The 13,381-nt window shown below is 40.9% G+C and overlaps 1 protein-coding gene across 16 annotated transcripts in view; it reads right to left on the bottom strand.

Moving 5' to 3' along the window:
- The window catches only part of LOC148853344 (uncharacterized), a 122,565-nt gene that overhangs the window by 10,630 nt on the left and 98,554 nt on the right, over positions 1-13,381 (bottom strand). For 15 of the 16 annotated variants that reach the window (XR_016112760.1, XR_016112765.1, XR_016112755.1 and 12 more), the window contains one exon: positions 2,562-2,642. The exons of the other annotated variant lie outside the window; for it this stretch is intronic. Coding sequence is in view for 4 of the 15 variants with exons in the window: in XM_088983663.1 (XP_088839789.1) it covers positions 2,562-2,642 (81 nt within the window). In the remaining 11 variants the exon portion in view is untranslated. Of the gene's footprint in view, positions 1-2,561; positions 2,643-13,381 lie in introns of those variants that run through there. 16 annotated transcript variants of the gene reach the window in all.

The following is a 13,381-nucleotide window of genomic DNA, read 5'->3' as shown; positions in this document are numbered from 1 at the left end:
ATCACCTTCCTTGTCTCCAAATCCTAAAAAACACATTGATCAGGAAAAAAGGTTACTGAGCAATTATGGTTTTTAGTAATGCTGCTAACTAAAAGTAAATTGGTGCTAAGTTTAGGAACATGCAGAACATAAGACAGAGAAATGTCACTAGACAACTTGATGTCTCCCTTGCCAGAAATGGGAACAAGTGATCCATCAGCAATAGACACCTTGTCTTTACCAGAGGATAAGTGATAGGTAGTAAATAGTGAAGGCAAACCAGTCATATGATCAGATGCACCTGAGTTTATTACCCAACAATGTTTAGTGTTACCTGGACTTGAAGCATGATAAGAAGAGGCCCGTGTACCTGAATGAGCAAATGCTGAGGTGGGAGGAGCTGATGTTGTGACTAGCTAAGATGATGATGCTGAATTACCAACCTCCTTTTCCAACTGAGTCAAGGCAGCTCGGACAGCAGCTAGAGTGTCTAGTGGTGCTGCTCTTGTGCCTGATGAGGTTGCACCATTAGTAGTAACAACTATATTAGCATTCCCCTTTTTGTTCCTGAGTTTTGCGGGATCTTCCAACATGTTTCTTTGGTATGCTTAGGTTTCTTGCAATTTTCACATATTATGTCATTCTTGTCTTCCTTCTTCATATCTCTCTCCTTATCCCCCCAAACTTGGGTTTAGTTGCTGCCAAGGCTGATTCAAGTGGCGAATGCTGTAACATAACTTTCCTTCTATTTTCTTCACTGTGCACTAGAGAGTAAGTTTGTGATAGAGTCACACTGTCTCTTGTTAGAAGCTGTTGTCTCAGAATGTCATACTTAGAATTTAGACTAGCTAGAAACTCAAATACTCTATTGGTTTCAACCTGCTTTCTGTAGGTCTGTGCATCCTTCTGGCTTTCCCACTCAATTGTTTCTAAGTGATCAATCTCAAGCCACAAGGATTTCAAGGTGGAAAAATAAACCGAGACTGGCTTCTCTCCTTGCTTAAGGTTATTCACCTTACATTTTAGCTCATAGGCCCTAGCAACATTAAGGGGTTGGGAGTAGGTTTCTTTCATGATATCCCAAATTTCTTTAGCTGCTTTTTGCCCATAAATAATTTCGGCTGATATGTGGTTGCATAGAGTTACACAGCCATGTCATAACCAAATAGTTCTCCTGAACCCATTTGGTATATATTTGGTCCTCCTTGGCTGGTTCCTTGACATCTCCTAGTAAATAACTAAGCTTTCCTCTACCCCCAATAGCCATCATGGCTGATTGGGCCCACTCTAGGTAGTTTGACCCATCAAATTTTACAGTGGTAATCTGAAAACTGTTCTCAGGTATGGTACCAACACCACCAGCCCCTAAATAGTTTTCCCCTTGGCTCTTAAACTACATTCCTTGTCAAGAAAAGATTAACAAATGCCTTTTGTATCACTGAGACTGGGTAATTATACCCAGAATTTGCTATCAGCCGAACCTACTTTATCCTTCTAGGTCGGCAATCCACCCAAAAAGATAACCTTTCAAGTACAACTTAGAGTGCATGGCTAAGAGTGCAAGGCTGAAACTAATTGCAGCCCTAGAATTGGTGACAGTCAAGAAACTAGAATCTTGAACCTAGAACCAGTCAAAGGTCAAGAAACAAGCCAAGAACACAACCATTTCAGCCGCACCTCTTAAAGTAACGAAAAAACAATTTTAATGTATCAAGAACAGTTCAGGAGGAAAAAACTTTCAATCGAACCTTTGAAATAACCAGAAAAGGTAATCCTTTTAATAAAAAAGATTGACTTACTTCAGCAAAACTCTGGCCGCAAACTTCAAAGATAAGTCTGAACCCTAATCTTGAGGGTTCTTCCTTTTGACTTTCTGGCCGCAACCTTCAAAAACAAGTTTGAACCCTAATCTTGAGGGTTCTTCCTTCTGACTTTTCCTGATTGCTGGTCATCCTCTGATGCTTCACCAACAATCTCCAAGACTCAGCCGATGATCCTTTTTGCTGGAAATTTTCCAACCCTAGGAAATTCTTATGCAGCCGGCCATGTCAGACTATCATAAGATTTCCTAGGTTGGCTTTGATACCATGTAGTCGTATGAGACTACTAACAACCCAAGCTGTGGTGTATAATCAACAGGAAATTAAGAGGATGAGAGGAGAAAGAGGAAAGAAGAGAAGAAGATTTCGAAGGAAGGATTTCAGAAAAGAAGAGGATGCTTAATCTGCCGCCCCCCTCTTTCTATTTATATTAATTCTGAAGTAAGGATAAGACTGCTTACATGGCAAAATTAAAATCCTAATAAAAGACTAACAACTAATTGTGGATTGACACTTAAATAACTAGTAGTTTTATACGAGTACAATAGAAAGAGGTGGGGACCACATAGTAGTTGTATACGAGTACAATAGAAAGAGGTGGGGACCACATCGGTGGTTTCTACATCAAACATACAGGGGTAATCTACAATGTCCAGTCACAATTGGTGAAAAAAAGGATTTATTTGGTTACAAGTTCAAAATAGTACTCAAAAGTTTGTGACTACCTAAGTAATAAATTTTTGAAAATAGGATTGAACTTACCAGAGGAGAAAAGTCTAACGAGACTTTCTTCATTCGGCTTGTTAATGTATTCAAATGAGTATCTAGTATATAACGAGGCAACTGCAAGCAAAATCCACATGTCAAATGGCATAGTGCAGGCCTTATTGATCCTAATTATCCGCATCATAAAAAAAAATCCGGGAACAGCAGTGAGATTTTATCTGATGATTAGGCTTGCTAAATGTTCTAAAGGAAATGGAGGCATTGCTGAAATCATGTTATGGTAATGTGAATGAATCTTTCTACCAAAAACAGTAATATGGATGAGCTGGAAAATAAAAAAAAAAAACTTACAAAACCAATTCTATGAAAAATCACTACTGAATTATATCAGTAAGAAAGAGTAAACATCAGATCCTCTGTACAACCATCGCATAGAGACACTGACATTTTCCTCTTGGCTCGTTGCAAGATGTCCTGGGATGAATTTATTTACATGAATTAGGGTGAGGAGAGTGTTGAGATCTTACATTATCATCTTTATGGTAACAGTATTTTAGTCAATTGTTAATCAGGAGGGAAATAGTTGGCTGTTGATGTTGATAGGCATACAATTGGCTATACCCATTGGTGGAGAAAACCCTAGATCCTAGTCAAGCATGATTTTGAAGAATTTTCATGTAAGTTTCAACTGTGTTTGAATCATTTATAATATTCGTGTACTCTTTTTTGAAAATTTGAGGAAAATATTGTTTTGATGTTTTGGAGTGTTGGGTCCAAGATGTGATTTTTCTGTGAAATTGGCTGGCTTGGATTCAAATGACTTTACTAAAACCATAAGAAATGGTTTCCTCAGTTTCTATGCAGTATTGAAGTCTCAATAATGTTCTTCCTTATGAAATTTGCAGCCCAGCCCTACAAAGGTACTTTTTTGGGCTTTGTAAGACTTAGGTTTCATGTTGCTGTGATTAGAAGCCCTTGCATGGAATAGGTGAGTCTGTTTGAACCTGTTTTTGTTATGTTCTTTGATTCTTTAGACCACAACTCCTCTTTATCATACCTGGGAGATCTGCTCATGAAGTGTGTAGAGAGGAGGGTAGTTGTCTTTTTGTATTCTATTGTATATTAGTGTGGTGTGTACACTGGTCAGCATTGTACTTTATTGTATTTTATCTTTGTAAGGACAGTTTTGTCCTTTTAATATATATATATATATATATATATATATATATATCGTTTTCTGGGTTGGGTCAACTCATTGAGAGCAGGTTTCTCTGTGATTTTCTTCCTAGATTTCTCGACTATCAGATCTTAATGTTCCTTTTTCTCAATGGTTATTTTTTTGGGACTGTTTTGATCAACCCTAAACCAGTCTCCTCTGTTCATAGCAAATAACTCACTTTGAATGCCTCCCCCCCTTAGGAGAAGTACCAGAGAATGGGAAGGACTCTGCAAATGTGACATCCTTGGACACAAAGCGAGTGCCACGAACTGGATCAAAACAGCAATATCCCTTCTGTGTGGAGGCATATCCTAGGAAGACACTTGTGTGCTTTAGGTTCAAATTTATGTCTCTGATGACTGTGAATATGAACATAGCAAGTTCAGCCAAAAACTTGGAGAGGAAGAGAAAAGAAATCTTGATCTGGAAAAAGGAGGCTAAAGGGGGTTTTAAATCCCAGAACCCGAGAAGGCATATCGCATACGGTTTATCAGGTATGTAGTTGTAAGAAGAACATCCCCCCAAAACTTAACAAGAACATGAAGAGCAAAAAGGAGGCTTCTAGCAACTTCAAGTCTTCAACCACATAACGGTTCTTCCTTTCCGCCACTCCATTCTATTGTGGAGTGTAAGAACAAGAACTCTAATGTATAGCCCCAAAGGTATCAAAGTAGGATGCAAGGTTCTTCTAAAAATATTCCTTAGCATTATCAGATCGGAAAGTTTTGATCCGAGTATTAAGCTGGGTAAGAATAAGTTCATGGAATTTTTGCACAATAGTTGGCACTTCATCCCGGGACCTCATAAGGTAAATCCAAGTATAGCGAGAGAAATCATCAATGAAAAGGCTAAAATACTTGTAACCTCCCATAGCATATAAATGATATGGCCCCCACACATTAGAGTGCACAATGAAGACTCGACAAGGTTATTCCCTTAAACAAATGACTCAAAGCAGAAAAAGGAAAATGACCAAATCTTAAATGACATAGCATGACTCCATCAACTGACTCTGATGAAACAGACTCCAAAGTAACTCCACTAAGTGGTCCAAGACTTCAATCAGGTGAATCTAGCAATTACATTCCATTTGCCTCATGGCCACTCCCTATCGCCCTTTGAGATTTTAGGTCTTAAAAAACACAACGAGTAGGGAAGAATTGTTGGTTCGAGTGGTTAAGTGTTTGTAGGCCTAGTTTATCTTTTATGTTTAACTTTCTTAGTTTATTATGGGCCTTTAGTTATTGGGCCTAATCCTGTTTATCTTTCTTTATTATGCCTAGGTGTCCCATCACTAATCAGGGGCATTCTAGTCCTTTTGTGTAATCTATTATTGTGAATATATAAGTTAGCTTCTAGGGCTGGCAGAGACTATTATTGCCGCCCATTCTCAGACCTGTTCTCCTCTCTTCTTCTTCCTCATCTACTGCTGTTCTCCAGTTAACCTGGTATTAGAGAACCATTCGGCCTGACTGGTTACAGCTTGCTTTCTTTCTCTTTTTTTCTTCTCCTCTAATCTCTCTTCATTATCTCTTATTTCTGCTACAGTGAAGAAACCCTAGGACTGACAGTAGACAACAGAAAGGTCTGTATCTAGGGTTTCTCTTGTCTGTAGGGCCCAAGGGGAGTTTTTTCTCAGAAGTTTATGCCCTACTAGTGGTTCTGCAGTAGTGAGTATCCATTCGGCTGCTAGAGAGATCTGTGTAGAACAGATCTAGGTGGAAGGACTGAGTAGACAGTCCTAGTTCGTGTCTGGGTGATTGCACAGAAGGGTTTCTGGTTTCAGTCCAGAAGGGGTGCTGGTTTCAGTAGTGGTGTTGTTCAGAGTCCAGAACTGGTTTCAGTCCAGAAAGGGTGCTGGTTTCAGCCCATAAGGGGTGCTGGTTTCAGTCTTCTCAGCCACAAGTGGTGTTGTCTTTCATCCCAGAAGTGCTTCAGTGCAGTCATAGAGGGTGTTTCTTTAGCCTTGTAACAGTTCTGGTAAGTCTGAAATCTAGTTCCTTGTGTTGAGATTTCAGCTGTGGTTTCTGTAAGAGAAGGAATATGTCCTCCATATCAGGCGAAGTGTCTTCTAAAGACAATAGGATTGGTGGGAGGTCTTCAAACCTAGAAAACCCAAATCTGCATAGCTTGCAGATCACCGGTGTGTTGTTAGATGAATACAACTTTAGAGAATGGTTTGTTTCGGCCAAGCTTTTCATTACTTCCCAAGAACTTATGAGTTATTTAGATGGATAGAAAAAGGAACCTAAAGAGAATGATGCTGAATACTCAATTTGGTGTAAGGAAAATGCTACTGTTATGTCCTGGCTGCTTGCCTCAATGACTCCAAGAGTGGCTAGGACTGTTTAGCACTTCCCTATTGCCTCTAAGATTTAGGAGAAGGTGTCTAAAACCTATGGACAGAGAAAGAACAATGCAAGAATTTATACGCCAACCCAAGATATTGTTGCATTGAGACAAGGAGATATGTCTGTTGCAACCTACTTTGCCACTCTAGAAGGACTATGGGAAGAACTTGACCATCATCTTATACTTGATTGGGAAAATACAAGAGATTAGGAGAGGCATGATAAACAAATTGAAGAAGGTAGAGCTTTTAAGTTTTGGCTGGCCTAGATCCGATGTATGAAAGCAAAAGATCCCAAATTTTGGGAAGGGATGAAATTCCTGATTTACTACCTTGTAAGGAATGAAGAGGTTAGAAGAAAAGAAATGCAAGTTGACACCCAAGTACAGCCTGTTGAGCATTCAGCCTTGAATTCTTCAACCCAAAAAGGGGGCAAACATTCAGACAAGAGACATCTTAAGTGCTCTCATTGTGGAGGCGACAGACATTTGAAAGAGACTTGTTGGATTCTTTATCCTCATTTCAAACCAGCTTCATTAAGGAAAGACAAGAAGCCTCAGAGGAGTCAAACAACAAGCGGGAACGTTGTCATAAGCAACAATAGTGAGATCCCAAAGAACACACATCTACAGTTGCACCTCCTCCTATGGGACAAACTACTAATTCTCGCACATCCGGGTCATTTGATTTCATTGCTGATGAGGTAGAAATCCTTAGCTGGGCCATGGCTCATCTAAGGAACAATTCTCTTGCCAGATCAGGTATTGTCTCTGCTCATAGTGTAACTTGTCCTATAGAGTCTAATTTGTGGATTATTGATTCCGGTGCTACTGACCACATGATACACATGTCTTCTTTATTTTCTTCTTATCACTTGATGTCTGGCCAAGATAAGATGAGAGTTGCTGATGGTTCCCTCTCCACCATCTTTGGGAAATGGGAGGTTGACCTAAGCAAGGATCTCTCTTAAATCTGTTCTACATGTTCCCAATCTTGCTTCCAATATCTTATCTGTTTCTAAGCTTACCAAGAATTTACATTGTAGCATAACTTTCTTTTCTACTCATTGTGTCTTTCAGTGGTCGGGATAATGAGGAGTCAATAGCTAGGTTACATTTGTGGCATGCTAGACTAGGTCATTTACCCTTTTTGTCAATGCAAGAATTGTTTCCTGAGTTGTTCAAGTGAGTTTCGAGTCAGAGTTTGGTTTGCGAAGTGTCTCAGTTGTCAAAACAATGTAGAACTCTTTATCCAATTTCTAGTAATGAAATTCAAGCTTCTTTTGATTTGGTTCATTCTGATGTTTGGGGCCCTTCACTTATTATTTCTATCGATGGATTTTGTTACTTTATTAGTTTTGTTGATCACTATTCACAATGCACCTGGATCTACTTGTTAAAAGGACGTGATGAAGTGCCACGGATAAGCATGGCATTTTGTAAAATGATTGAAACTCAGTTTGGCAAGAAAATTAAGCAATTCCGTTCAAATAATGCTACTGAATACTTTGAAAGCACCTTGAATCTGTTCATGGAGGATGCAGGCATGCTACATCAGCCACCTTGTGCTAGTACCCCCCAACAAAATGGGGTTGCTGAGCACAAGAACAAACATTTATTGGAGATAGCTCGAGCCTTACTATTTCAACACAAGGTTCCCAAGCACTATTGGTCTCAAGCAGTCCTTATAGCATTGTATATGATAAATCGGATGCCATCTACGGTGTTGGGTATGAGAACTCCTTTCTTTGTTCTTTGTCCTAACCTTCCAGATTTTCCCATTCCTCCTAGGGTCTTTGGTTGTGTGTGTTTCATCCATGTCAAGGATCTTAAGAAGACTATAAGTGCTATGATTCAGTTACCAAGAAACAATGTCACCAAGGATGTGGTGTTTTTCGAGTCTCAGTCCTATTTTCAGTCTTCTGGGAATCCTCTTCAAGAGGAGACCAGTGGGATGGAAGAGGATTCTTCTTCTCCATCTTTTTTTGTAACTCTTTTAACCTCAGGTCTTCCATCTTCTCCTCCTGATCCAGCTGTTTTTAGCAGCCCAGGTGAATCTAGTGAGACTCCCATTGACCCTATTACTGCTCCTGACTGCCCAAGTGATTCTAGTGGACTCCCACTAAACCGACTACTGCTCCTGATGTTGAGGGTGTGACTAATAACACTAATAGGCAGCAAAGAGATATGAAAATTCCCTACAGAAGAAGGAAAAAATATCCTCCAACTTATGGCAACAACCAATCGGACTCAGATCAATCTGTCTCAATGAATCCAGGTAATCCTATCACTCATATTTCTAATTTGGATCTTCCCGTTGCTCTTCGTAAGCCTACCCATTCTTGTACTACCCGACACCCCATTGCAGAATATGTTTCTTATTCATATCTATCTCCTTGTTATTATCTCCTTGTTATCATGTCCCTGCTAGGTACTCAGAGGTAGTGTCTGACCCAAGATGGAGAGAGGCTATGAATGAAGAAATGAAAGCCTTAACGAAGGCCAAGACTTGGGAATTAGTGGATCTACCAGAAGGGAAGAGCATTGTGGGATGTAAGTGGGTGTTCACTATGAAGCATAAGGAGGATGGGTCCATTGAAAGATATAAGGCCAGGTTAGTGGCGAAGGGGTTTACTCAGAAGGAAGGGATTGACTACAAGGAGACATTTGCCCCAGTTGCAAAGCTCAACACAATCCGGGTTCTATTGTCATTATCTACAAACTTCTCATGGGAGCTACATCAGCTGGACATGAAGAATGCTTTCTTGAATTGTGATCTACATGAGGAGGTATTCATGAAACCTCCACCCGGTTATGATTTTGATGGGAAAGTATGTAGACTAAGGAAAGGATTATATAGCCTCAAGCAATCCCCTCGAGCTTGGTTTGAAAGGCTATGTGGGGCCATGAAGAAAGTGGGATACACTCAGAGTGGTGCAGATCATACCTTGTTCATAAGGAAACATGATAGCAGACTTACAACACTTATTGTTTATGTGGATGATATGGTGATTAACGGAAATGATCCAACAGAGATAAAAAGATTGAAGAAATTCTTGGCATCTAAATTTGAGATTGTTAAAGTGAGCCGAATAGGGGTAGTTTAGTCATCTCATGTTTGTTAAGTACTTCGCTTATGTGGCAGTTTTATTAGAGATACTCTGCCCCACACTTAAGTAGGGCAGTTTAGTCTTTGTAAATGTTATTAGAACCTATTACACATTAGGGGGTCGAATGAATGGTGAATTAATTAGTTTCGACTAATCCCTCATGTTCTCTCTTTTCTCTTTTCTTCTTCTTCATCTTCTTCTTCCTTCTCTCCTGGTTCGGGGTTACTGTAGCTGCATTCGAAACATGGTATCAGAGCGAGGTTCCTGACCTGCTTCAGTTTGTAAAGCATCTCAGCTGTGTTCGTGACACCTTCTTCGTTTCTGGTTAGTTAATCGAGAGAACTGGTTCGCCCCAAGTCTGAGACATCACAGCTCGTTTCTCTCAACTGCGCACAGTCTTCTTCATCAAGGAAAGTGATTTCAACAGTGAATGGTTGGTTGATACTCTCAAAGGAAGGTTGGTTATCTAGTCCTTTTGTGTTGCTGGTATTTCTGGGTAGAAACCCTTCAAGAATCAGTTAGTACTGATTAGAACCTAGAGAACTAGGTTCATTCTTGCCCTTGAACGGGCTGTGTATAGTAGTCAAATGGTGTAGGGGCTGTTGTAAGTGGTTGAGTGGGTTAGGGCTGCTGCAGGTGGCCGAGTGGTGTAAGGTGTAATGCAGTGACCTAGCTGAGTTCTTTGTGGTTGTGTAATACCCTCTTAAATGTGTTAAACAAGTCTGAACTGGGTGTAGCAGATTTGACTGTGTTATGGTGCTTGTGGTGCACAACTTTTATTGAGTGGTTGTAAGAGGGCCTACATGTGATTAGTGAGTGCTAAATTGATGCTTATGTGGTTCGTGGGTTTGTGAAGTCAGTAGTAGTATGAATAAGAACAAGGCGTGGGCTCTCACTGTTGTGTTTAGGGGCTGCAATAGGTGCTGAAATATCAAACTGTGAATAACATCAGTCAGCTTGTAGCTGAGAAGTCAGGTTAGAGGCAACTGTGAAAGAGTACAATGGCAGCAATAGGAGATGGGTACAATGATCAGAAACCTAGTGTGGTGGTTTCCCCCGACTAACTAGGGGTACAGCTGACCTCAATTAAACTGAATGGGAAAAACTATGTGATTCGTGGGTTTGTGAAGTCAGCAGTAGTGTGAATAAGAACAAGGCGTGGGCTCTCACTGTTGTGTTTAGGGGCTGCAATAGGTGCTGAAATATCAAACTGTGAATAACATCAGTCAGCTTGTAGCTGAGAAGTCAGGTTAGAGGCAACTGTGAAAGAGTACAATGGCAGCAATAGGAGATGGGTACAATGATCAGAAACCTAGTGTGGTGGTTTCCCCCGACTACCTAGGGGTACAGCTGACCTCAATTAAACTGAATGGGAAAAACTACGTTCCATGGGCTAAATCTGTGGAAGTTTTTCTCAAGGCAAAGAGGAAAGTGAAGCATGTAAAAGATGAGAAGCCACCGGCTGACTCTCCAGGGTTTGATGATTGGGAACAAGAAGATACTCAAATCATGACTTGGCTGTGGAATAGTATGGAGCCCAAAATTAGTGCCAGCTTCATGTTCCTTGATACGACTAAGGATATATGGGAACATGCTAAGAAACTATATTCTGGACAAGATAACACAACAAGAGTATATCAGTTTTATCAGGAGTACTTTCATTTACAACAATAAACCAAAACACTAGAAGAGTACTATGCCTACATGAAGAATATAAGGAATGAACTCAATGTCTATCATCCCCTCACTCCATATATTAAAGTTCAGCAACAACAAAGGGAACAACTAGATGTTACAAGATTTTTAGTGGGGCTAAAGTCGGAGTATGAACCAGTTAGAGCCCAAATATTAGGGGGCTCTTCTCTTCCTACACTTGAGGAAGTATTCTCAAGGCTTCGTAGAATTTCTTTGGGGCAGACAGAGAACTCCACACAGTATGATAGATCAACACTTGTGACAACTAGAGGAGGTGGACATAGTACAAGAGAGGGAGGTCATGCTCCTTGAGGAGGCCGTGGCAGTTCCATGATTGGTCGGGGTGGTCGTGACTCAGGGGGAGGCCGTGGCAGAGGGAAGAATAACACTACAAGGAAGTGTACTCATTGTGGTAGGGAAGGACACAGTGAATTTTTGTTATGACCTACAAGGCCCTCCCTCTAAATGGACTAATCATGCTGTAGCAGGTGAGGTTGATATCAGTGACAGTAAACAGGTAGACCGAACTCCTCCCACATCTACATCTACTTCTGGGAGGGAGATGGTGAGTGTACGGCGTGATGAGTATGAACAGTTCCTTCAAACTACTTCACAGCATACCACTGCCACACTTGCCCAATCAGGTATTGCTTGCATGTCATCTTGTTGAGTGAGCCGACTTGTGTTTAGTTTATTTCCTTTTAAATTAAGATGTTATTGGGCCTTGGGCCCATTAGTTTTTATTTTTTAAAGAGGTGTAATTACTTAGGTTGAGTTGTCGCCCTACTAAGGGCATCTTTGTAATATCTCATACTTAAGTTAATTAAAAATAGAATGAGGGGTTGGCGGCTAGGGTTAAGTTAATCTATCCTAGTCGACCCTCTTCTCTTTTCTTTCCTTTCCTCTATCTCTTGCTGAAATCCCTAACTTTCTACTCTTTCTTTCACAAGAAGCTTGGCCGAAATCAGCACATAAGGTTTTCTACTTGGTATCAGAGCGGGTTGAAGGTTCTTGAAGAGATTTGTTCCTACAGCCCTAGATCGGCCGACTGCATGGAGATTTAAGAGGCTGATCGAAGCTTTTAGGTAAGCCCAGTTTTAAGATTTTCTTGGTGAATCTGTATGCCCTGTAGCTGGTCTAGGGTTTCTTATCAGAATCAGGAAAAACTGGAGAAAGGGGAATAGTCCTGATTTTGTTGGACTCTTCAATTTTGACCTAGGTAGTGGCGCCCTATTTTTTTAGGGTTCCTCTGTTTTTTTTGTAAGGGGCGATTCAAGTTCCATGTGATTTGGAAACCTCCAGAGAGGGTGGTTGCTTCTTCTCTCTCTTCTCCCCATCCCACCGAAAAGGAATCTTTCGTGGGAAGAAAGTCTAGGACACCAAAGGAGTGTCGTTGGTTCCATAAGGTATTTTGTTTATTCTTGTTGCATTTTTTAGCTGTTTTCTGTACCTCTTTGAGACACATGGAGGGACACAGAGTTGAATATAAGCCCGGGAATGAAATGAGACGAATGAGAGGAGGTGTTGGAGACCCCTTCTGAGCCGGAATCATTACTACAGTTAGGTTGGATGGTACAAATTACTTGGAATGGTCCCAATCTGCAAAGATGGCCATTGGGGCTCGTGGAAAATTGGGGTATATTACTGGTGAAGAGGTAAAACCTGAAACTGGCAACTCCCGGTGGGTGCAAGAAAATTATATGGTAATGACATGGTTGTGTAATTCTATGTTGCCACATATAAGTAAAACTTTCTATGGGCAAACACTGCTAAGGAGATATGGGATGGGGTGGTAGAGACCTATTCACAGAAGGAGAATGTTGCTAGGGCTTATCAACTAAGAAATCAGATTATTGCTACTAGGCAGGGAGATAGATCTGTTGCAGTTTATTTTTCACTCCTTAAGACCCTGTGGCAGGAGATTGATCATCTAGAGACCTTTGCTTGGGAAACTACCAAGGATGCAGCTACCTATCAAAGACACTTAGAGAAGTATAGGGTGTTCGAATTCCTTGCTGGCCTTAACCCTGAGTATGACATTGCACGACAGCATCTTCTTTCCAGGGACAGTGTCACTCTCTCCCAAGCATATGCATTCGTGTCAGGAGAGGAGTGCAGGAGGGATGTAATGATGAAGAATCTCATGACTGATCAGTCTGCTATGGTAAGAGCTGTGAAACCTAAACAGAATGGCAATGAGAACAAGAAGGAAGACAAAAGGGACTTAGTCTGTGACTACTGTAAGAAACCGAAGCATACAAGAGATACTTGCTGGAAGCTTCACCCACATCTTGTGCCGACCAGATTGAAGAATAAGAAAGGAAATGCACATATGGCAGTTACTGGTGACACTCCGCCCCCCCCCTACTACAACTGCCTTGGAGTCTATTGCAGCTACTGCAGTAAGGGCCGAGCTTGAGAGGTTTGGGTTACTTCTGAATCAGAGGGATACAGCTAGTTCCAATTCAGCCGCAACCGGACAA

Source organism: Nelumbo lutea, chromosome 4 (assembly GCF_056320005.1).
Source record: "Nelumbo lutea isolate HS-2025 chromosome 4, American lotus-T2T, whole genome shotgun sequence".
In the NCBI taxonomy this organism is placed as follows: Eukaryota; Viridiplantae; Streptophyta; class Magnoliopsida; order Proteales; family Nelumbonaceae; genus Nelumbo; species Nelumbo lutea.
Note: the sequence above shows the minus strand (reverse complement) of the source record. Positions and strands in the feature narration are given on the sequence as shown.